General features: G+C 42.3%; 1 protein-coding gene across 2 annotated transcripts in view; it reads left to right on the plus strand.

Annotated features, from left to right (window-relative positions):
• The window catches only part of LOC138665532 (heparan-alpha-glucosaminide N-acetyltransferase-like), a 1,558,440-nt gene that overhangs the window by 32,320 nt on the left and 1,500,060 nt on the right, over positions 1–26,060 (plus strand). For both annotated transcript variants that reach the window (XM_069753108.1, XM_069753109.1), the window contains exons 2-4: positions 2,200–2,294; positions 5,405–5,541; positions 14,661–14,773. In XM_069753108.1, coding sequence (XP_069609209.1) covers positions 2,200–2,294; positions 5,405–5,541; positions 14,661–14,773 — 345 coding nt within the window. The remainder of the gene's footprint in view (positions 1–2,199; positions 2,295–5,404; positions 5,542–14,660; positions 14,774–26,060) is intronic.

Genomic DNA, 26,060 nt, shown 5'->3' on the forward strand with positions numbered 1-26,060 from the left:
TATGTAATTTCAATCCTATACTCTAGGTGGTGCTACTACTTTAGATATCTGTAAAATGATGTAATGTATTACATTAATACTGAGTTATTTATATTAGTGCCCAGTTATCTATATTAAAACATTCTAAAAAGTATTACAGGGCGTTAGTCTACCATATTTATCTTATATATGACATCTGCACTGTTTTTACTCTATGGCATTGAGTTCTTTTATATTTGCTTGGGAGCCAAACTGTTATATTTGTTCCATTGGGATATATAACTAAGATACCATAGCTATTATTTGTACACATTCTCCTTTTCTATATGTCTTTAAAGATCATGAATAAACATTAATACATTTTTCATCAAAATTGCTCTTTTTGGGGGAGTTTTTTTTCTTCTTAATTTTGACAAATCTTAGGTTTTTCACACTAGTAGCAGATAACCTAGGCTCTTTTGGAGTGACAAATCCACCCTCTTATCACCTTCTCTTACATTACTCTGGAGGATGGACATGATAGCAGGTCCATAGCAAACTGGGCCAGCCCTTGCCACTGCTCCAATTTATTGACCCAGAAATCCATGGTATCAGGGCTCAGGGTATCTGCTGGACCTTGCTGATGTGCATCGGTTCTTACACCGGCCAATAAGCCATTTTGTCCATCATGTTAAATACAGCATAGTGTAAATGGTGGTGCTGCTACCTCGGTTATTTGTCAAATTGTTAATTTTGGGAAAGATAATTGACCTTATGGAATTAAAAGAATTTGGGGCTGCATACACTGAGAAGTATCAACTCTTTAGGAAGTATTCACCTGTTCATACATGCGGGCCTGTGGCAACCGTCCACATTGCAGAAGCTTCACCAATTAGGGAACTCATATTTCCCTGTTAATATATGAATTTTTTGTCAGATTTCATTTAATTTTGCTTTAATAATTTTAAAGGGAACCTGTCACCTGAATTTGGCGGGACCAGTTTTGGGTCATATGGGCGGAGTTTTCAGGTGTTTGATTCACCCTTTCCTTACCCGCTGGCTGCATGCTGGCCGAAATATTGGATTGAAGTTAATTTTCTGTCCTCCGTAGTACACGCCTGCGCAAGGTAATCTTGCTTTGCGCAGGCGTGTACTGCGGAGGACAGAGAATGAACTTCAATCCAATATTTCGGCCAGCATGCAGCCAGCGGGTAAGGAAAGGGTGAATCAAACACCTGAAAACTCCGCCCATATGACCCAAAACTGGTCCCGCCAAATTTAGGTGACAGGTTCCCTTTAAAACAATTTTTCCTTTTCTTACCTGCTCTGTGCAGAAGCTGAACACATGGAGAAGTGTTGACTCTGCGCATAGTCCTCACCTGGGCATACATGAGGTTGGCAACCGTCCACTGTGCAAAAGCTTCCCCAATTATGGAACACAGATTTTCCTGCTAATATTCCCATTCCATGCCCAAGAATTTCAGAACAATTTCAATTTCAATTTCAGAACAATTTTGGAAAAAAGTGATATATACAGTATCCCACAAAAGTGAATACATCCCTCACATTTTTGTAAATATTTTATTATATCTTTTCATGGGACCTCACTGAAGATATGACACTTTGATACAATGTAAAGTAGTCAGTGTACTGTTCGTACAACACTGTACATTTGGTATGCCCTCTAAATAACTCATAACTATGTCATATCTGCAGTGTTCTCCCATGACAAGATATAATAAAATATTTACAAAAATGTGAGGGGTATACTCACTTTTGTGAGATACTGTGTGTGTATGTATACATATATCTATATATATTTTTTCCAGAATTATTATATTTTTGTTTCTGCCGTTCCTCCCAAATTGATATTGTTCAAAAATTATATCAAACTGCAGATTTCAGGAAATTCCAGTCAACCAATCCTCTGCGTATTGATCCGGCCATCTCTGTTCAGCATCGTAATTCAAATCTGTTATTATTACTGATAAGTTTTGCAATACTTGCATAACACTATATATTTATGAAAGTTGTTTGTAGATTGTCCCACTTAAATAGGACCTGTCAACTCTCCCAACATGGCTGTTTTGCTAAATACTTGTATTCCCCAATTCTGCAGCCATCCCTCTGTTATTGTGCTTGGAAATTTATAAATGCATTGACAACTGACAACTGTTTTGTTGACATGAATGCCGTCAGGTTGTGCAGAAGTCCTGACCTTGTTAACCTCTTCTGTCGTAGTTATTGAACTGAAGTATGATGAAGCTTTGATAACTGTAAACAATCATCTTCTGGAGCCCGTAACTTTGCTTTATGTCTCGGATTACTGCAATAAGGTAAGACATTATATTGTGAGGCTCTTCACATTTATTCCATTGCCGCCCACTATCCTCTATCTTAAGTCGCCCCTTATCTGTAAGTTTGGGTTAGGTTACATGTGGATTCACTGTGGATTTCAACCTTTGCATTGCAAAGTGTAAAATCTGTTGTGATAAGCCATGACTTTTCATCAGAAGACTCTTGGAGAATGCTTGAAGTTTGGAACCTGAAGCTGGCTCCAATTTCTATTTAGTATAATTTAGTTCAGAAGGATGTGTACAAAAATTCAGTAGATAGACTAGAAGGTGTAAAAAGGTCCATGGCAGGTGCTAACGTATCTTGGCTATTGCTTCTTAATGCTTGGATTGAAGCTGCTACATCAATCTCACCCTAAATAAGATGCAAAATATTTAGAATTGAGAGTCCTCAGTGGTTGATACCTTTTAATGGCTAACTGAAAAGATGGTAACAAATTGCAAGCTTTCGAATATAAATAATGTTAACTGAATATAAACTGATGACGACTTTTGACAGTCTTAGTGCAGGAATGAATGTGTCGCATGGATTTATGTCTTTTTACATCAACTAAGGAACTTGCCCCTCAGACCATGTGGGGTCATCACAACAGAACCAGACCCCAATCAGAGGACAATAAAACATTGCTTATCTAAGAACTGGTCCAATATTTATGGACATAACTGTTTATCACTCATGGTAATTCTGCCTCATGTCACCTGTCTTATCCATGGTTTTTTTTCTGTGCTATGTTGTGCATAAATATGTGATTCTTCAGAATTTCTTTTAGTCTTTGCCTGATGAAGAGACCTGTGTAGTCTCAAAAGCTTGCAATTTGTTACCATCTTTTCAGTTAGCCATTAAAAGGTATCAACCACTGAGGACTCTCAATTCTAAATATTTTTCTATCTACTGGCTAACACGGTACCAAGATATATATCTTTCCTGTATCTAAATAAGATGCATTGATGCATTTCTTGTCCTGATGAAGAAGTCTATAGAACTTCGAAACTCTTGACTAAATAAAGAAAAAAACGCATGTACTTTCTGTCTGGATTTGGATTTATTATATGGGATACCAGCAGCGCAGATTATCCACAACCCCTGCTTCTGGAGACCTGTTGGACCTTCAGCAGCTGAATGTATAAGTGATGGAAATGTTCTGTATATACAACTAAATCAGGTTAATATGACCTTAAACACCTTTATCTCCTTAGAATAAAACCCTATTGCGCTGACTTTTTCCTCCTAGTTTTATTATCAAACTCACCCTGGTGAAGAGACCTGTGTAGTCTCGAAAGCTTGCAATTTGTTACCATCTTTTCAGTTAGCCATTAAAAGGTATCAACCACTGAGGACTCTCAATTCTAAATATTTTTCTATCCACTGGCTAACACGGTACCAAGATATATTTCTTTCCTGTATCAAACTCACCCTGGCACTTTCTACAGACTTCCTTTTGGGAAGAAACAGATCAGTTTTGTCCCAGACCACTGAGACAGCTCGGTCCTATATACAAAGAGCAGACAGTGCATGCAGCTCAATTGAAGCTCGATTTTTATGTGTAGTATATCATAATATCATAGTGTACATGTCAGGGCATGATGTAATTGTTAATAGTGGAATTATTTCTATGGATTTGCTTCTCCATTTGCAGCTTTGGGAATTTGAATCATGAAGAAGCTTGTGGATGGAGATGACAGTGACCATATGGACATTATTTATGGGAAATGCTTCCACCTGGTCCTTCCTTTTTGAGCTAGAGAGCTGTGTGATTTTCACATTGTCCTAGCCCTTACCTGTATTACATGGTCAGCCATAAATACTGCATTTCTGTGAAGCAGCTTCCTCCAGAATTATCGGGGTTTCTGATACTAAAAAGGCCAGCTTCATTTAGGAACAGTTTTCTGAGACACTTTGGCTGTGTGCACACATTGCGTCTTTGCTGCGTTTTTATTGCAGATTTGTCACAAAATTGAAAAGGTTTCCTGATGCCAGCAAAGTAAAGGTACCTTCACACTCAGCGACGCTGCAGTGATACCGACAACGATGTCGATCGCTGCAGCGTCGCTGTTTGGTCGCTGGAGAGCTGTCACACAGACAGTTCTCCAGCGACCAACGATCCCGAAGTCCCCGGGTAACCAGGGTAAACATCGGGTTACTAAGCGCAGGGCCACGCTTAGTAACCCGATGTTTACCCTGGTTACCAGCGTAAAAGTAAAAAAAACAAACACTACATACTTACCTACCGCTGTCTGTCCCCGACGCTGTGCTTCTCTGCACTCCTCCTGCACTGGCTGTGAGCACAGCGGCCGGAAAGCAGAGCGGTGACGTCACCGCTCTGCTTTCCGGCTGACCGACGCTCACAGCCAGTTTAGGTGGAGTGCAGAGAAGCACAGCGCCGGGGACAGGCAGCGGTAGGTAAGTATGTAGTGTTTGTTTTTTTTACTTTTACGCTGGTAACCAGGGTAAACATCGGGTTACTAAGCGCGGCCCTGCGCTTAGTAACCCGATGTTTACCCTGGTTACCAGTGAAGACATCGCTGGATCGGTGTCACACACGCCGATCCAGCGATGTCTGCAGGGAGTCCAGCGACCAAATAAAGTTCTGGACTTTCCTCAGCGACCAACGATCTCCCAGCAGGGGCCTGATCGTTGGTCGCTGTCACACAGAACGATTTCCTTAACGATATCGTTGCTACGTCACAAAAAGCAACGATATCGTTAACGATATCGTTATGTGTGAAGGTACCTTAAGTGAGAATCCTGAAGTGTCATGCACTTGTTGCTTATTTGTGACTTCCAGATATAGATCTGAAGTGTGTCAATTCTTTCAGATTTTTTGTAGCAGATTTCTCCCTTTCTAATGAGTGGGGAAAATCTGCATCAGAAGCAAAATAGAAGCACTACAAATATGCACGTTTTTGTTTCTGCGTTTTTCCTGCCCAAGAGATACAGAAATGTTGCAGAAATGTTTGCACCAAATATTTAACATGTGCACATACCCTTTAGTAAAGGCAGACAAGTTGTGTATGAAATGATTGCTTCACTGATGCTTGTATAATATTTGATTTGTTGCTTAAATAACTCCAGAAATGTATCATTTTTTCAGTGTCTTCTACAGCCACTGATGGCTCTTCCAGCTGCCCAAGGTCTCCGGTCCACAAACAAAACGGTCGTTATCAGCACTCAATTTGTACTCACTTTCCATGTGTTGAAAGAAGGTGGAAATGAAGAACCGGTGTGCAGGTAGCTTTCACGGCAGCTGTCAGAAGCTGTATTTAGCACCTAGATAAAAGGGTTGTAGAGGATGAAACAAACATCTAGGCCTTTATCTTCCAAAGACAGTGCCACAGCTGTTCACAGGTTGTGTGTGGTATTTCAGCCTCACTCACTCCTATAAAGCAGCAATACCACACACAACCCGTACACATGTTTCTCTGGCAGAAAACAGCCATGTTATTCTGACCTTATACAATCTCCTAATTAATCAGAAAGGTGAGGCTAGGATCCCGGGTAGCACTTGGCACGTGCTTTGTACCAATCCTAAATGTGGTATCTGCCTTCTGCTGCATCATTAGAAGTTGCTGTATAAAGGATTGCCTATTGGGGATGTACAGACGGTTTTGCTGAAATCACATGGCCATTAACATTAAGTGAGCAATTCGTAATTCATTTCTTAAGATGCAGTGGAAAACCGCTGCGACATTTAGGAAGCAGCTCTAGGCAGGCGCCGCCTTGGATGTTTGCTGCTTGCACTATGTGTGATTCCAACCTAACAGAACGGCAAGGTAACCACAATCTGGGTAAAGAGTATTATTATAACTGGATTATTTCAGGTAATGATATTGAAAGTCAATATTTAATTTTGATTCTTGACATTCAATGACATTCGAATTGCACAAGGAAAGGCTTCTTTTAGTCATTAGTAACTGAGGAAGACGTAAGAAGTTCTCTTTGCTTCTTCACACTGTTGTGCCTATAGACTGATATGACCTTGGTTGGACTAGCCTACCGTGAAACGTGTGAATCCCCGGGTGGGCCCCTGAGCCGGATTGGGCTCCCACCCTCTATACTTGCTGATCACTAATAATTATATATATATATATCTCCCAATTGATAATCCCTTTGGGAATGTCCTTCTGGCTTTGTCTTGTCGGCCCAATATCCAGTATATCAGAATATTTCTGCACCAACTGTCTGTTTATCTGTGCATTGCAGACAATTCTATACATCAGGACATATGTTCAGCAGGACTAGTCCAAATGGTCTCCTTGGATGTAAACTGCAAACATAATGTTTTTAGCTGAAAAAACAGTTATTGAAATAAACAATAGGCTAGATAATACCACATAAATACATTTACTTCAGCCCGCCATGCTTCCTCGCCATTAAGTCCAACATATCACTTGAGGACTGAACTGATGCATAATCTGAAGATAAAATATTGGCCATGTGTCACTACTTCCACATTATATAGACAATATTAACAAATTATTTAGAAAAGCATCTCCTCTATTAAAGAATCTCACATTTGTGCACTTTAGAAACTCTGAGTAGTTACATTATTTGTAGAAAAGCTGAGCAGTAAAGCAATATTAATGTAGCTAACACCTAACTATAAGGTTCTGCCACTGTGAAATGTTCTTTAGGTTCTGGACCCGTCACAGATCGGCCTTCTGCAGTGCTGGTATTTGTTCATCCTAGCTATAGATTTTTTGTGAATATTATACTTGTATTGTTAGGATTTAGTTCATAAACATTGTTTATATTACGGAAGGGGATTAAAAAGAGATGCATGAGTGACCCGTGTGGGAAACATATTAGTAGTGTTCATTGCAAAACTTTCTGCTTTAATTCTTCAAATCTGCAGCCAATTCCAGAGACTATTGATTGTATTATTATAAAGGGCTATCTCCAGCCTGATTACCCTCTCTTTCCTCTTTGGGTAAACAATACAATGTATTTGTGTCAGATATAGAAAATTATGCAGGGGATGCCCAGCAACGTAGTGAGCCTTAAATTTATTCCGAACAGCCATATGGTGGCGCTCTGTAGCTGCTGTAACTAGTACTACAAGAGACTATTTAGACTTTATGACAAAGCGTTCTCTACCATAAGTCCAGTGCCTCTAAATTTTTAAATGAGCATCATTCCTAACCAATTTGAGACATGTTATTATAAAGGAAATTGTGCACCTGTGCGTCCATCTAATTACCAGAACAAATGTCCACTGGAAGTAAACAGTGAAGTTACTGTTAGATGACTGCAAGCAAAGCAGGAGCTGATACAAATATATTGGAAAATTGGACAAATACCACTTATATCCTGAAACTTTGATACCCCTTCAAAGTGATTTTCAAACTCACTAAAGGTGAAAGCAAAGGAATGGCTCAGAGACTAATATGATCACAACAGCTCTCATATACTTTGTGGTCTCCCCTTCACAGCCCCTCATTTCATGACCTAAATGAACATCCTCTCATTTTATGGCCTCCTCACAGCCCCTCATTTCATGTCTCCCCAGCACTGTCTCTCATTTCATGCCCCCTGCGCAGCCCCTCATTTTATTCCCCCCTCTGCACAGTCCTTCAATTTATCCCCATCTGCACAGCCCCTCTTTTTATTTCCCCATCTGCATAGCCACTAATTTTATCCCCCCTCTGCACAGCCCTTCAGATTATTCCTCCATCTGTGCAGTCCCTTATTTTATTCCCCCATTCTGCACAGCCTGTCAGTATATTCCCCCATCTGCACAGCCCCTCTGTTTATTCAGCCCCATCTGCACAGCCCCTCATTTTATTTTACCCTCTGCACAGCCCCTCAGCTTATTCCGCCCATCTACACAGTCCGTCACTTTATTCTCCCCATCTGCACAGATCCTCCGTTTATTCACCCATGTCTGCACAGCCCCTCATTTTATCACCCTCTGCCCAGCCCCTCAACTTATCCCCCCATCTGATCAGTGCAAATGCAATTGAGAGCCAGGGCACAGGGAAGAGAGGCGGGTGAGCGCTGTCAGTGAATGACATCACGCACCTCTGTGCCGCGCACTGTTCGGGTAGGCAGGAGGTAGTGCCCTAGACAGGTGTCTACCATGCCTACCCTCGTCCTGGCCCTGTTACTGACTGGATGCAAGGTTACGAAACTGACAAACTGAACATCATCTCACCAGAAGTGATATTGTGCAGTCACTGATGGTTCCCTTGATCATCACCATTCACTAGTCTGTGGTCTTACAGGTCAGGTGACTGGATGGCTGGGGTGTCAAAACATCTGCTGGGTGGGAAATTATAGTTGCAAGTAACTGTATTTTTATAGAAGGATAGATTGTAGCTGTTGATCACTAGGCAAATTTTAAAAACTTTGTCAAAGCTAATTTTTTTTCAAAGGGACCTTTTAAGGCTGCTTCTGCCAGGCCACGTAAATATAGATTCATCCCATGAAAATATTAGGCTCTATAAGAGAAACAAATGTTTGTGGCTATCCTAATTTTCCTTTTTTTTCCCAATGCAGATATCAAGCTAATTGCCGATGCTGGTTATACTCCATGCTTTCTGTATTGGTTGAATGCTTTTACTTTAGCAAATGATAGAAAACCCTGAGAAGTGCTCAGGCGCTGGGCACATATAGGCATATTCACACTTGGCAGATACGTTGATGTGGTTCTGCAGCACGTGCATAGATTTCTGCACGATGAATACCCACAGTCGCAGACATTTCTGCAACAAATCTGCTGCATATGAATTAACCCCATTGGTACATTCATTGCAATGGACAAATTGCTCGATATGTTTGCAAATCCTAGAAAGCACAATTTTATTGTCCATCTAATAAAGAAATTAGTAATACAGTCTAGTGTTAAAAGTTTGGTGTCTTGGCATTTATTTGTCTAACTTGACCACACAGTAATGGATGAAATGGCAAGGTCATGTCAGCAAGGCATGGTAGAAGGATCTTAAAGTGAATGCCTGCCTCTTCAGATACAGTTAAGACTCCCATTGTGATGCGTTGTAAGACACTCAATGCTCTAGTGACTTAAGCTGGAAAACCGATGTCATGGCTATTTTCTTAAAAGAAAAATACGCAGGTGGTCGGCCAGCACACTCGTAGCTGATCCAGGCGCCACACATCTAGACAGAGCACTGTATTAGGAAATTGATCTTCACCTCAATGGGACCATTGTGCTGAGATGGGTGAGAACTGAGGTCACTGACCAGGAATAGGAATGGAATACAATGGGCACCCCATGGTAATCATTCAATGAGCCCTGTCCATTCTATATGAGACATATTCCCAGGCCCAGCCTCTTTGTGCCTTGAATAGAGGTTGAAGCAGAGTTCGCCCTGCTCCTGCCCCTGATGTATAAAGAGGAACTGTTCCCCAGTTTAGCTTCATTACCTTGTAAGCATTGTATTTAGCTCACTTTGATGTGAATTTCTTTGTCTACTATTTTCTTTATTGGGAATCAAGTCTAATTGATTTTATTGTGTCTATCAGTTCTCTGATGCTCTTTATCTCTGGCTTTAAGGTCTAGATCAGTGGCCCAATGTGCCTGATATGGGGACCCTATAGGATCTTGAAGGCTGCATGTATGGCTCTCACAATATGTTCCATTCAGTGCTATATTTAAACCTTTGTCAAGCTTATATGAGAATACTTTCCAGAATGTCTTTCCAATTTCTGACCTGATTAATACGAATGTTTCTGAATTTTGATGTTATTTTATTAATTATTGTGAGAACATTTATAGGAATGTATTTAATGACTAAATGATTTTGATCATCAAAAATCGTAAGGCACCCCACTCATAATTGCCTTTATTAGCCAACTTGAAAAAGCTCTGATGCAGCCATGTATTACTTTCTTGAACATGTGGCCTGTATCGCAGTGACATGATCTCTGGGCCAGCTTCAAATCCAAAAAGTATTGTCTTAACGAGACATCCTCTCTAATAGTGGCAGCTGAGGATAGGTGAAAAATACCTGATTGCTGGAGCGCCATTGTCTGGGACCCTAAAACATCCCAGGGATTGGGTCACAATCCCAAATTTTTCTTCATTGCAGTTAAGTTTCAATGGGAGGGGGATAGTCTTGCATAGCCACTTGCACTTCATTTGGTATACATTGGAATTATGTAGATAGTGTACAGTGCCATCGTCAGTCCAACAGACGTGAATGGAGCCGAGCCACATTGCTCCTTCACGACCATGCCTCACAGTGTGGAGGAAAGAAGGATTAAGACTGCCATTCTTTTAATTGATTCAGATCCCAATGGTGACCTCACCAATCTTATAGATACATAGTTACATAGTTATTAAGGTTGAAGGAAGACTATAAGTCCATCTAGTTCAACCCATAGCCTAACCTAACATGCCCTAACATGTTGATCCAGAGGAAGGCAAAAAAAAAACCATGTGGCAAAGAGTAAGCTCCGCATTGGGGAAAGAAATTCCTTCCCGACTCCACATACGGCAATCAGACTAGTTCCCTGGATCAACGCTCTATCAAGGAATCTAGTGTATATACCCTGTAACATTATACTTTTCCAGAAAGGTATCCAGTCACCTCTTAAATTTAAGTAATGAGTCACTCATTGCAACATTGGAGCAAGCGACACTACTCTGTCCTCCTTCTCCTGGACTTGTCTTCTGCCTTTGACACTGTTGACCACTCCCTTTTGCTACAAATCCTCTCATCCCTTGGCATCACAGACTTGGCCCTTTCCTGGATCTCGTCATATCTGACAGACCGAACATTCAGTGTCTCCCTCCCCCACACCACCTCCTCACTTCGCCCCTTGTCAGTCGGTGTTCCTCAAGGCTCTGTTCTAGGACCCCTACTCTTCTCCATCTACACTTTTGGCCTGGGACAGCTCATAGAATCCCACGGTATGCAGTACCATCTCTACGCCGACGACACGCAGATCTACCTCTCCGGACCTGACCTCTCCTCCTTGCTTACCAAAATCCCGCACTGTCTGTCTGCCATTTAAGCCTTCTTTTCTGCTCGCTTTCTACAACTGAACATGGACAAAACAGAATTCATCATCTTTCCCCCATCTCATTCTACCCCTCCACCACATCTATCCATCAATGTCAATGGCTGCTCACTATCCCCAGTCCCACACGCCCGGTGCCTCGGGGTGATCCTTGACTCTGCCCTCTCTTTCAAGCCACATATCCAAGCCCTTGCCTCCTCCTGTCGTCTCAAACTCAAAAATATTTCCCGGATCCGTGCTTTCCTTGACCGCAACACTGCAAAAACGCTAGTGCATGCCCTTATCATCTCCCGCCTCGACTACTGCAACCTCCTATTCTCTGGACTCCCCTCTAGCACTCTGGCACCACTCCAATCCATCCTATACTCTGCTGCCCGACTAATCCACCTGTCCTCCCGCTATTCCCCAGCCTCTCCCCTGTGTCAAGCCCTTCACTGGCTTCCTATCGCCCAGAGACTCCAGTTCAAAACCCTCACACTGACATACAAAGCCATCCACAACCTGTCTCCTCCATACATCTGTGACATGGTCTCCCGGTACCTACCTACACGCGACCTCCGATCCTCCCAAGACCTCCTTCTCTACTCCCCTCTCATCTCTTCTTCCCATAACCGCATCCAAGACTTCTCCCGTGCTTCCCCCATACTCTGGAACTCTCTACCCCAACACATCAGACTTGCGCCTACCATAGAAACCTTCAAAAAGAACCTGAAGACTCATCTCTTCCGACAAGCCTACAGCCTGCAGTGATCCTCAACCTACTGAACAGCCGCACAGCCAGCTCTTCCCTCTCCTAGTGTATCCTCACCCACCCCCTGCAGACTGTGAGCCCTCGCGGGCAGGGTCCTCCCTCCTTATGTACTCATGTGCCTTGTTATCTGCTCATGTTTAATGTAATTGTCTATATTTGCCCCGTATTCACATGTAAAGCGCCATGGAATAAATGGCGCTATAAAAATGTATAATAATAATAATAATAATAATAAATAATAATAACATCATACGGCAGAGAGTTCCATAGTCTCACTGCTCTTACAGTAAAGAATCCGCGTCTGTTATTATGCTTAAACCTTTTTTCCTCCAAACGCAGAGGATGCCCCCTGGTCCCTGTTTCAGGTCTATGATTAAAAAGATCATCAGAAAGGTCTTTGTACTGTCCCCTCATATATTTATACGTTAAAATAAGATCACCTCTTAGTCTTCGTTTTTCCAAACTAAATAGCCCCAAGTGTAATAACCTATCTTGGTATTGCAAACCCCCCAGTCCTCTAATAACCTTGGTCGCTCTTCTCTGCACCCACTCTAGTTCAGCTACGTCTTTCTTATACACCGGAGACCAGAACTGTGCACAGTATTCTAAGTGTGGTCGAACTAGTGACTTGTATAGAGGTAAAATTATGTTCTCCTCATGAGCATCTATGCCTCTTTTAATGCATCCCATTATTTTATTTGCCTTTTGTAGCAGCTGCCTGACACTGGCCACTGAATATGAGTTTGCCATCCACCCATACACCCAGGTCTTTTTCATTGACGGTTTTGCCCAGAGTTTTAGAATTAAGCACATAGTTATACATCTTATTACTTCTACCCAAGTGCATGACCTTACATTTATCCCCATTAAAGCTCATTTGCCATTTATCAGCCCAACCTTCTAGTTTACATAAATCATCCTGTAATATAAAATTGTCCTCCTCTGTATTGATTACCCTGCAGAGTTTAGTGTCATCTGCAAATATTGAAATTCTACTCTGAATGCCCCCTACAAGGTCATTAATAAATATGTTAAAAAGAAGAGGGCCCAATACTGACCTCTGTGGTACCCCACTGCTAACCGCTACCCAGTCCGAGTGTGCTCCATTAATAACCACCCTTTGTTTCCTATCCCTGAGCCAGCTCTCAACCCACTTGCACATATTTTCCCCTATCCCCATTATTCTCATTTTATGTATCAACCTTTTGTGTGGCACCGTATCAAAAGCTTTTGAAAAGTCCATATACACTACATCCACTGGGTTTCTATGGTCCAATCCGAAACTTACCTCTTCATAGAAACTGATCAAATTAGTCTGACATGAATGGTCCCTAGTAAACCCGTGCTGATACTGGGTCATGAGGTTATTCCTCTTCAGATACTCCAGTATAGCATCCCTTAGAATTCCCTCCAGGATTTTACCCACAGTAGAGGTTAAGCTTACTGGCCTATGATTACCGAGTTCAGTTTTTGCCCCCTTTTTGAATATTGGCACCACATTTGCTATACGCCAGTCCTGTGGTACAGACCCTGTTATTATGGAGTCTTTAAAGATTAAAAATAATGGTCTATCAATGACTGTACTTAATTCCTGCAGTACTCGAGGGTGTATCCCATCCGGGCCCGGAGATTTGTCAATTTTAGTGATTTCTAGACGCTGACGTACTTCCTGCTGGGTTAAGTCGGTGACATTTAATTGGGAATTTTTATCACTAGTCATTTTGTCTGCCATGGGATTTTCTTGTGTAAATACTGATGAAAAAAAGTCATTTAGCATATTGGCTTTTTCCTCATCCTCATCCACCATTTCACCCAGACTATTTTTAAGGGGGCCAACACTATCATTTTATAGTTTCTTACTATTTATGTAGTTAAAGAATATTTTGGGATTATTTTTACTTTATCTGGCAATGAGTCTCTCTGTCTCAATCTTTGCTGCCTTGATTTGCTTTTCACAGAATTTATTTAATTTTTTGTATTTATTTAATGCCTCATCACTACCTACTTCCTTTAATTCTCTAAATGCTTTCTTTTTGTCACTTATTGCTCCCCTTACAGCTCTATTTAGCCATAATGGTTTCCTCCTATTTCTAGTATGTTTATTCCCATACGGTATATACTGTGCACAGGTCCTATCCAGGATGCCAATAAAAGTCTCCCATTTTCTTTGTGTATTTTTGTGTCTCAGGTTAAAATTCCTTATGCACGAGCGCCCCTTTAGGGACACTTTGATTAATACACTGATAAACTGTGAATGTCCATGACACGAAAATCTGAAAAGACCAAATCTACAAGAGATGATCCTTAAGTCATACAGGCACTACAATAGGCACAGTACAGACAGTGTGTCTGTTTCACCAGTAGACTTCCTTTCATTGAGGTGCATTCCTTTTCTCATTCCTTGTATACCAGTAAGTTGCAGCATCACGTTAGTTTGATCCTAAGTGGGTGACCTGGCAGCTTCACAATCATTGATTGCTCAGAGGATTTGTAGCTTATTATGGACATGCATGTCTTTGTCTCATTACAGCCTACAACACACCAATGAAACTGGGGAAATCACTATGTTGACGTTAATTACATTACTGATTAACTTTTTTCTTTTTAAACCTGACAGCTGGACACAACTATACGGAGAACATGGCTATTACATAATTTCCGTTCAGTCCACTAATGGTACAGTGCAGTGCAACAACCTCGTCAGCAGATCTCCCTCAAACTGTCTCTTACGTAAGTGTGTCTGTCTGATTTGTCCTTCACATCTTTTAATTTACTTGTGGAAAACAATAAGATCAAGCAGCGATGAGCAAATTAATTTGCTCCCACACAAGTTTTTTCTAAGACTCATAGTGGTTTAGGATATCTATAGAATTTTGGCCCTACCTACAATGTAACCAATTCTCATGTGTGAGTTTTGGATACGTGTTCTATCTTGGGTTTTTCTTGCGGTAAGAACATGTTTCAAAAATAACATTTGTTCCCCCTCCTTTTTTTGGGAAAAAAAAAGCTAAGACATACCTAAGTCCAAACTCACACATGTCAATAAATGATATAACAGAGAGCATGCAGATGCCATCTGTCCGCTGTCTTTTAAAAAACATGGATGAATGTATACAACCTTAGGGAAAATATATTTATTTTGATTAGTTTTTTTTTAAATTCAATTTCCATTCATTTTTTATACGTGTGTCTGTTTTTTTTTATCATCAGTGTGGCATAAATTTTTCTTGTATTCTGAAAATAAAAAAGTCAAAGCTTCACCTAACCAATAAACTAACATCACTTAGATGACATTGCGCTGTCCATATTTTAGACTACACAGACTTGTATGTGTAATTTAGATCTGTTAATCAGATCAAAATCTGACATGTCTCAATTTTTTTGGGGGGTGCATATTCAATCCGCAAAAATGACCATAAAAGGTCTCACAGATCATAATAGGTAAATGTTGTATCTGTGAAAACCATGAGTAGATTGTGAGCCCTCGCGGGCAGGGTCATCTTTATAATTGTACTAGTCGTGACTTGTATTGTCTAAGATTATTGTACCGTATTTTCCGGCGTATGAGACGACTTTTTAGCCCCTGAAAATCATCTTAAAAGTCGGAAGTCGTCTTATACGCCGGGTACGGAGTGTGCAGGGAGCGGTCCTGGATGGTTCCCAGGGTCTGGAGGAGAGGAGACTCTCCTTCTGGCCCTGGGATCCATATTCATGTAAAATAAAAGAATAAAAATAAAAAATATGGGATATACTTACCCCCCGACGGTCCCCGGCTCTCAGCGGTGCAAGCGGCGGCCTCCGTTCCTAATGCTGCATTGAGTGACCACGACGTCATCTAAGGTCCTTCGCTCAATGCATCCTTAGGAGGCTGCCGCTTGCAACGCTGAAAGTAGGGGGCCGCCGGAGGGTAAGTACCGTATATCCCATTTTTTAAATGTTTTTTCTTTTTTTACATGAATATGGATCCCAGGGCCTGAAGGAGAGTCTTCTCTCCTCCAGACCCTGGGAACCATCTGGACCGCACACCCCATATAAGATGACTGGGCTTATAAGATGACCCCCGTCTTATACGGCGAGTATATCCCAAACTCCATATTTTATATGGAAAAGTTGGGGGTCGCCTTATACACCCTGTCGTCTTATACACCGTTGTTACCATTGCCCTTAAACTGAATGACTTTGGTCAAACATTTGGGATATTCATCCACAAGCTTCACACAATAGTTGATTGGAATTTGGGCCCAATCCTCCTGACAAAACTGGTGTAACTGATCCAGGTTTTGTAGGTTGCCTTGCTCGCACCTGCCCTTTCAGCTTTGCCCATAAATTTTAAATTGAATTGAGATCAGGGCTTTGTGATTGCCACTCCAAAACATTGACTTTGTTACCTGTAGTGCAGCGGTAGCACTCTATGCAGTGATGAGGCAGTGACCCAGCAAAGTTCAAAACAAAACGTCTCTTTAATGTTCAACTCACAACAATACACAGTACACAATATCCTCCAGATCGCAGCCGAGAACCATATCCTCCAAACTGCAGCCAATAAACATGCCAGTCCACCTCCGTGACAGGTTGCCGTGTACACTGTGGGTACCAGGCCTCTCAGCTCTCTTGGCTGTTTGGCTCTGCTTGCCTTTGTTGCATCACACAGGTCAAGCTCTGCAGAACCTTCCGCTCTGCACCCCTGCAAACACCAGACTGACACTGACAGTGACCCTGATGCACCCAAACCCTTTACTGCAGGGTTTTTAACTGGAATCTGTGACCATGGGCCACATTGAAAACCCAGCCAGGAAGGAAATTGACTGCCCCACTACCAGCCTATAGTCCGTTTAAAAAATAAAAGCCCAGCAGATTTTTTTAACTCTGCCCTGGACAAATAGCTTGTCACTTTTATTCTGTATTGCAATCACAGCTATGCCAGTGACTGCACTGCAATGCATTCACTCCCATGGCCTCAATACACCTCCGTGCGCATCCAGGGGGAACACATAGTGACCCTCACGTGTAACATCTGTCACTGCCTCACATACCATTTTGGCAGTATACTTTGGGTCATTGTCCATTTGGAAGAACCATTTCCACCCAAGCTTTAACTTCTTGGCTGATGTCTTGAGATATTGCTTCAGTATTGCCACATAATCTTCTTTTCTCATGATGCCATCTATTTTGTGAAGTGCACTAGTCCCTCCTGCAGCAAAACAACCCTACCACATGATGCTGCCACCCTCGTGTTTCACAGTTAGGATGGTGTTCTTAGGCTTCCAAGCTTCTTCCTTTTTCCTTCAAATGTAACGATGATCATTATGCCCAAAAAGTTCAATTTTAGTTTCATCAGACCACAGGACATCTCCAAAATTTAAGGTATTTGTTCCTCTCTGCATTTGCAAGCATTAATCTGACTTTTGTATGCTTCTTTTGGAGTAATGTGTTGTGAATTCTGTTGTTAAGCTCCCTCCTGTGGTCATGAATGGTACTTCGGCTGGTTCTGTCCATGGGCTTCCTCTGGTGGTTGTGAGTGGAGCTGCGGCTTCTGAGGTTCCTTCCACAGGTGACGAGGTTAATTCGTTAGCTGGCTGCTCTATTTAACTCCACCTAGATCATTGCTCCATGCCACCTGTCAATGTTCCAGTATTGGTCTAGTTCGCTCCTGGATCGTTCTTGTGACCTGTCTTCCCAGCAGAAGCTAAGTTCCTGCTTGTTTTTCTCTGTTTGCTATTTTTTCTGTCCAGCTTGCTATTTTGATTTTTGTCTTGCTTGCTGGAAGCTCTGGGACGCAGAGGGAGCGCCTCCGCACCGTGAGTCGGTGCGGATGGTCTTTTTGAGCCCTCTGCGTGGTCTTTTTGTAGTTTTTTGTGCTGACCGCAAAGTTACCTTTCCTATCCTCTGTCTGTTCAGTAAGTCGGGCCTCACTTTGCTAAATCTATTTAATCTCTGTGTTTGTAATTTTCATCTTAACTCACAGTCATTATATGTGGGGGGCTGCCTGTTCCTTTGGGGAATTTCTCTGAGGCAAGGTAGGCTTTATTTTTCTATCTTTAGGGCTAGCTAGTTCCTTAGGCTGTGACGAGGCGCCTAGGGAGCGTCAGGAGCGCTCCACGGCTATTTCTAGTGTGTGTGATAGGTTTAGGGATTGCGGTCAGCAGAGTTCCCACGTCTCAGAGCTTGTCCTGTATTATTAGTAACTATCAGGTCATTCCGTGTGCTCTTAACCACCAGGTCCATTATTGTCCTCACCACCAGGTCATAACAGTACAGGTGGCCCAAAGTATTAATGCATCTCAATAGAGGGATAAGAGAAGTTCTGAGACCATTTTTTTTCTTTGCAGTGTGTTTTGTCTCTCTTTTCCCCTTTACCTCTGGGTGGTTCATGATACAGGTGTAGATATGGACATTCAAGGTCTGTCCTCTTGTATGGATAATCTCACTGCAAGGGTACAAAACATTCAAGATTTTGTGGTTCAGAATCCGATGTCAGAGCCTAGGATTCCAATTCCTAATTTGTTTTTTGGGGATAGATCTAAGTTTCTGAATTTCAAAAACAATTGTAAATTGTTTCTTGCTTTGAAACCTCGCTCCTCAGGTGACCCTGTTCAACAAGTGAAAATCATTATTTCTTTGTTACGTGGCGACCCTCAAGACTGGGCATTTTCCCTTGCGCCAGGAGATCCGGCATTGCGTGATGTTGATGCGTTTTTTCTGGCGCTTGGATTGCTTTATGATGAACCAAATTCAGTGGATCAGGCAGAGAAAATCTTGCTGGCTCTGTGTCAGGGTCAGGATGAGGTAGAGATATATTGTCAGAAGTTTAGGAAGTGGTCTGTACTCACTCAGTGGAATGAATGTGCGCTGGCAGCAATTTTCAGAAAGGGTCTCTCTGAAGCCCTTAAGGATGTCATGGTGGGATTTCCCATGCCTGCTGGTCTGAATGAGTCTGTCTTTGGCCATTCAGATCGATCGACGCTTGCGTGAGCGTAAAGTTGTGCACCATTTGGCGGTATTATCTGAGCATAGACCTGAGCCTATGCAATGTGATAGGACTTTGACCAGAGCTGAACGGCAAGAACACAGACGTCGGAATGGGCTGTGTTTTTACTGTGGTGATTCCACTCATGCTATCTCCGATTGTCCTAAGCGCACTAAGCGTTTCACTAGGTCTGCCACCATTGGTACGGTACAGTCGAAATTTCTTTTGTCCGTTACTCTGATTTGCTCTTTGTCATCCTATTGTGTTGTGGCATTTGTGGATTCAGGCGCTGCCCTGAATTTGATGGACTTGGAGATGGCTAGGCGCTGTGGTTTTTTCTTGGAGCCCTTGCAGTATCCTATTCCATTGAGAGGAATCGATGCTACGCCTTTGGCCAAGAATAAGCCCCAGTACTGGACCCAATTGACCATGTGCATGGCTCCTGCACATCAGGAGGATATTCGCTTTTTGGTGTTGCATAATCTGCATGATGTGGTCGTTTTGGGGTTGCCATGGCTACAGGTCCATAATCCAGTATTGGATTGGAAATCTATGTCTGTGTCCAGCTGGGGTTGTCAGGGGTACATGGTGATGTTCCATTTTTGTCTATTTCGTCATCCACCCCTTCTGAAGTCCCGGAGTTTTTGTCGGATTACCGGGATGTATTTGATGAGCCCAAATCCAGTGCCCTACCTCCTCATAGGGATTGCGATTATGCTATCAATTTGATTCCTGGTAGTAAGTTTCCTAAGGGCCGACTGTTCAATTTATCTGTGCCAGAACACGCCGCTATGCGGAGTTATATAAAGGAATCCTTGGAGAAGGGTCATATTCGCCCGTCGTCGTCACCATTGGGAGCAGGGTTCTTTTTTGTGGCCAAGAAGGATGGTTCTTTGAGACCTTGTATTGATTACCGCCTTCTTAATAAGATCACGGTCAAATTTCAATACCCTTTGCCGCTGCTGTCTGATTTATTTGCTCGGATTAAGGGGGCTAGTTGGTTCACCAAGATAGATCTTCGTGGTGCGTATAATCTTGTGCGTATTAAACAGGGCGATGAATGGAAAACAGCATTTAATACGCCCGAGGGCCATTTTGAGTACCTGGTTATGCCATTCGGGCTTTCCAATGCTCCATCAGTATTTCAGTCCTTTATGCATGACATCTTCCGAGAGTACCTGGATAAATTCCTGATTGTATATTTGGATGATATTTTGGTCTTCTCGGATGATTGGGAGTCTCACGTGAAGCAGGTCAGACTGGTGTTCCAGGTCCTTCGTGCTAATTCTTTGTTTGTGAAGGGGTCAAAGTGTCTCTTTGGAGTTCAGGAGGTTTCATTTTTGGGTTTCATTTTTTCCCCTTCTACTATCGAGATGGACCCTGTTAAAGTCCAGGCCATTTATGATTGGACTCAGCCGACATCTCTGAAGAGCCTGCAAAAGTTCCTGGGCTTTGCTAATTTTTATCATCGCTTCATCAGTAATTTTTCTAGTGTTGCTAAACCGTTGACTGATTTGACCAAGAAGGGTGCTGATGTGGTCAATTGGTCCTCTGCGGCTGTGGAAGCTTTTCAGGAGTTGAAGCGTCGTTTTTCTTCTGCCCCTGTGTTGTGCCAGCCAGATGTTTCGCTCCCGTTTCAGGTCGAGGTTGATGCTTCTGAGATTGGAGCAGGAGCTGTTTTGTCGCAAAGAAGTTCTGATGGCTCGGTGATGAAACCATGTGCCTTCTTTTCTAGAAAGTTTTCGTCTGCTGAGCGCAATTATGATGTTGGCAATCGAGAGTTGTTGGCCATGAAGTGGGCATTTGAGGAGTGGCGTCATTGGCTTGAAGGAGCCAAGCATCGCGTGGTGGTCTTGACGGATCACAAGAATTTGACTTATCTCGAGTCTGCCAAGCGGTTGAATCCTAGACAGGCTCGTTGGTCGCTATTTTTCTCCCGTTTTGATTTTGTGGTTTCGTACCTTCCGGGCTCTAAGAATGTGAAGGCTGATGCCCTGTCAAGGAGTTTTGTGCCCAACTCCGGCCGGTGTTCTCAAAGAGGGGGTGATTTTGTCTGCCATCTCCCCTGATTTGCGGTGGGTGCTGAAAAAATTTCAGGCTGATAGACCTGACCGTTGCCCAGCGGAGAAACTGTTTGTCCCTGATAAATGGACTAGTAGAGTTATCTCTGAGGTTCATTGTTCGGTGTTGGCTGGGCATCCTGGAATCTTTGGTACCAGAGATTTGGTGGCTAGATCCTTTTGGTGGCCATTTTTGTCGCGGGATGTGCGTTCTTTTGTGCAGTCCTGTGGGACTTGTGCTTGGGCTAAGCCCTGCTGTTCTCGTGCCAGTGGGTTGCTTTTGCCCTTGCCGGTCCCGAAGAGGCCCTGGACGCATATTTCTATGGATTTTATTTCGGATCTCCCAGTCTCTCAAAAGATGTTGGTCATTTGGGTGGTTTGTGATCGCTTCTCTAAGATGGTCCATTTGGTACCCTTGTCTAAATTGCCTTCCTCCTCTGATTTGGTGCCGTTGTTTTTCCAGCATGTGGTTCGTTTACATGGCATTCCGGAGAACATCGTTTCGGACAGAGGTTCCCAGTTTGTTTCGAGGTTTTGGCGATCCTTTTGTGCTAGGATGGGCATTGATTTGTCTTTTTCCTCGGCTTTCCATCCTCAGACAAATGGCCAAACCGAACGAACTAATCAGACTTTGGAAACATATCTGAGATGCTTTGTTTCTGCTGATCAGGATGATTGGGTGTCCTTTTTGCCTTTGGCTGAGTTCGCCCTTAATAATCGGGCCAGCTCGGCTACTTTGGTTTCGCCGTTTTTCTGCAATTCTGGTTTCCATCCTTGTTTCTCTTCAGGGCAGGTTGAGTCTTCGGACTGTCCTGGTGTGGATACTGTGGTGGATAGGTTGCAGCAGATTTGGACTCATGTGGTGGACAATTTGACATTGTCCCAGGAGAAGGCTCAACGTTTCGCTAACCGCCGGCGCTGTGTGGGTCCCCGACTTCGTGTTGGGGATTTGGTTTGGTTGTCGTCTCGTTATGTTCCTATGAAGGTTTCCTCTCCTAAGTTTAAGCCTCGTTTCATTGGTCCATATAAGATTTCTGAGGTTCTCAATCCTGTGTCATTTCATTTGACCCTTCCAGCTTCTTTTGCCATCCATAATGTATTCCATAGGTCGTTGTTGCGGAGATACGTGGCGCCTGTGGTTCCATCCGTTGATCCTCCTGCCCTGGTGTTGGTTGAGGGGGAGTTGTAGTATGTGGTGGAGAAGATTTTGGATTCTCGTATTTCGAGACGGAAACTCCAGTACCTGGTCAAGTGGAAGGGTTATGGTCAGGAAGATAATTCCTGGATCTTTGCCTCTGATGTTCATGCTGCCGATCTGGTTCGTGCCTTTCATTTGGCTCATCCTGGTCGGCCTGGGGGCTCTGGTGAGGGTTCGGTGACCCCTCCTCAAGGGGGGGTACTGTTGTGAATTCTGTTGTTAAGCTCCCTCCTGTGGTCATGAATGGTACTTCGGCTGGTTCTGTCCATGGGCTTCCTCTGGTGGCTGTGAGTGGAGCTGCGGCTTCTGAGGTTCCTTCCACAGGTGACGAGGTTAATTCGTTAGCTGGCTGCTCTATTTAACTCCACCTAGATCATTGCTCCATGCCACCTGTCAATGTTCCAGTATTGGTCTAGTTCGCTCCTGGATCGTTCTTGTGACCTGTCTTCCCAGCAGAAGCTAAGTTCCTGCTTGTTTTTCTCTGTTTGCTATTTTTTCTGTCCAGCTTGCTATTTTGATTTTTGTCTTGCTTGCTGGAAGCTCTGGGACGCAGAGGGAGCGCCTCCGCACCGTGAGTCGGTGCGGAGGGTCTTTTTGAGCCCTCTGCGTGGTCTTTTTGTAGTTTTTTGTGCTGACCGCAAAGTTACCTTTCCTATCCTCTGTCTGTTCAGTAAGTCGGGCCTCACTTTGCTAAATCTATTTAATCTCTGTGTTTGTAATTTTCATCTTAACTCACAGTCATTATATGTGGGGGGCTGCCTGTTCCTTTGGGGAATTTCTCTGAGGCAAGGTAGGCTTTATTTTTCTATCTTTAGGGCTAGCTAGTTCCTTAGGCTGTGACGAGGCGCCTAGGGAGCGTCAGGAGCGCTCCACGGCTATTTCTAGTGTGTGTGATAGGTTTAGGGATTGCGGTCAGCAGAGTTCCCACGTCTCAGAGCTTGTCCTGTATTATTAGTAACTATCAGGTCATTCCGTGTGCTCTTAACCACCAGGTCCATTATTGTCCTCACCACCAGGTCATAACAGTAATGGCTTCTTCCTGGCAGAGCGACCTTTCAGCTCATGTTGATAGAGTACACGTTTCACTGTTGATATTGACACCATCTTACCAGCTTCTGCCATCATCTTCACAAGGTCTTTTGATTTTGTCCCTGGGTTGATATGCACATGTCGTACCAAAGCACGTTCATCTCTGGGACACAGAACCCATCTCCTTCCTGAGTAGTAGAATGGCTGAACATCTTGTTTGTACTTGCGTATAATTGTTTGCACAGATTAACGAGGCACCTTCAGATATCTTGACATTGTACCAAAAAATGAGCCAGGCTTGTGCAAGTCCACAATTCTCTTCCTGATTTCTTGGCTGATTTGTTGACTTTCCCTTGATGCTGCACAAAGAAGCAGTGTATTTCAGATGTTCATTAAAATACATCCACAGGTGTGTCTCTAATTAGTTCATAATCAGTTGTTTCCAAACACATGACATCATCATGTGAGCAATCCAGAATTGTTAAAAGGCATAGAAACCTTAGTGTATGTAAACTTTTGACTGCAGTATTTGATAAAAATGCCTTAAAACTCTCACTCTCTCTATTATGGTAATCCTAATTGACCTAAATCGGTAAGGTTTGTTCCCGTTTCATGTCAGATATTGAGAAAAACATGCATATGCATCTTTATATAGTGTATGTAAACTTCTAGTTTCAACTGTGTATTAATACTTCTAATGTGTTCTTTCTACATTAGTGTAATGTTGCTTTGGTGGACCTCATAAAAAGTGCACAATTGGGTACAATTATGAAACTAGTTCTAATTAATAAAAAAACCACAGAATGTATTTGTGTGTTTTCACCAAATGTGTATTGTGCTATTTTTTTTAAATTATTTTCTACTATTTGTAATCCATCTCTATTTATCCTATTCAGCATGTTCTATATTTGTAGGGAACTTGCAAAGTGATTTGTCGTAAGAAGTTTTGACAAAATTGTATTCTCCACCAAGGAAACTTTGTTGAAGTTTACACTTTAGCACAAATATATGGATATAATGTTTTGTAGAACAAAATAGAATTGTACTAGGTAGGTGTCAGCTCGAATAAGCAAGTGTCTTCTGATGACCTTGGCATCTCTTTGGAGTCCAATGCTCAATATCTACTGACAAATAATTTGACAAGTTTGTGATATGGTCTGAAACCTTTGACCCCAGTAGGGGGCATTTCATTTTCCCTAGCTTGATGCTGTCAGACTAAGCTGAAAGTTTGAAGATGGTCAGTCCCAAAGAAGAACACATAAAAAGACCTCTTGACCCTTTCATTTATAAAATGTACATGATGGAGTCTAGGCTTTAAGTTTCAAATACAAAAATATTTGCTATAACTACAAACATAATATTCCTCTTACTTATTCACTTATGGGACTGTCCCAGCTGTACTACTATAATTACTCCAATATTTCAGATAAAGGTTTAATTTATTATATTTTTAGTTTTCCATTAGGAAATGTAGATTGTGTATTAAAATAAACATGTCTCTTTCACCAGGAGCAGGACAAGCACTTTCAGTGGCAAGGACTAGAGTTTTTAGCGTGTACCCTCAACCCTTTGTTCCTGAAGTTTAAAGGGATTGTCCACCTCTGGGGATTTTTTTTTTACTGAAATGCTTGTATTTGAGGCAACAAAAATCATTTTTTCAATTTGGTTTAGCACTTACAGGCCCTTTGGTTCGCTGCACATGTGGTCAGTGGTGAAATTTTTAGCTCTTCCCAGCTGATTTAAGACAGATAAGAGTTTGAAATTCTCCCAGTTGCTTGTCAGAATGAACTCACTGAGACAGTGCAACATTTTTTAATGACATACAAGTACAAAAATAATTTTTATCCAAAAATACATGCATTTAAAGCATTACTCCAGTAGTTTCTTTCATTGAAGTGCTGGAGTGGTATCACTAATCCATATTCCTTGTTTTTAGCCTTATACTTACCAGCTGCTGTCTTCAGCTCTTCTTGGTACTGCTCCGATCCATCATCTTATGACCAAAATTTCTGACAGACAGGAAGTCATAGGTAATGGTGACAAATCTGGTTCCGGCTCTCATAGATTTACATTGAGAAGTGACTTCTGCATCACCCAGAGAACACTGGGCTATCTGTCAGGTCAAAACCTGCTGAGGAACATCAGAGCGCTGCTGATCAAAGGTGAAGATGGTGGCACATAAGTATAATTTTAGGAGCAAGGAAATTAGATTAGTGACACCACTCCCGAGCTAAATAAAAAAAAAATGTTTTAATGATACCTTAAAATGTCAGCGGGATTGTACACAGTAAACTACAGACACTGTTAGATTGGCACTGTTATAATGATTAAAATGATATTTGTGTTGAGGAAATCCGTCTTGTGGTCATTGTTTAATCTGTATTTGCAGTTTTCAGTTAATGAGATTCTCGTGCTCCGGGGTGGCCTCTGGGGGGGTCTTTATCTGGTGTTCTGGCCTCATCTATCCATCTCTGACCTTACATTATGCTCCTCTCAGGTCAGGTGGCAGAAATCTGCTGACATATTCCCTTTAAGGATCCTTTACACCACTTTTGCTACACTTAAATTCACCTCTCATTCTTTCCTACCAGCTGTAACATTTACTTTTCAGAAACCTAATCTCGCAGCAAACAGATTGACCTGAAGGTTCCTAACCGATTAAATATAAAAAATTGGTTGTGGAAAAAAAAGGTGTAAATAATGATTAGGAAAACGCTTGTAGTGTGCTGCAAACATGGTGTGGGAGGAACTGTTGACATTGAT

The sequence above is a fragment of the Ranitomeya imitator genome, chromosome 2, assembly GCF_032444005.1.
Source record: "Ranitomeya imitator isolate aRanImi1 chromosome 2, aRanImi1.pri, whole genome shotgun sequence".
Classification (NCBI taxonomy): Eukaryota; Metazoa; Chordata; class Amphibia; order Anura; family Dendrobatidae; genus Ranitomeya; species Ranitomeya imitator.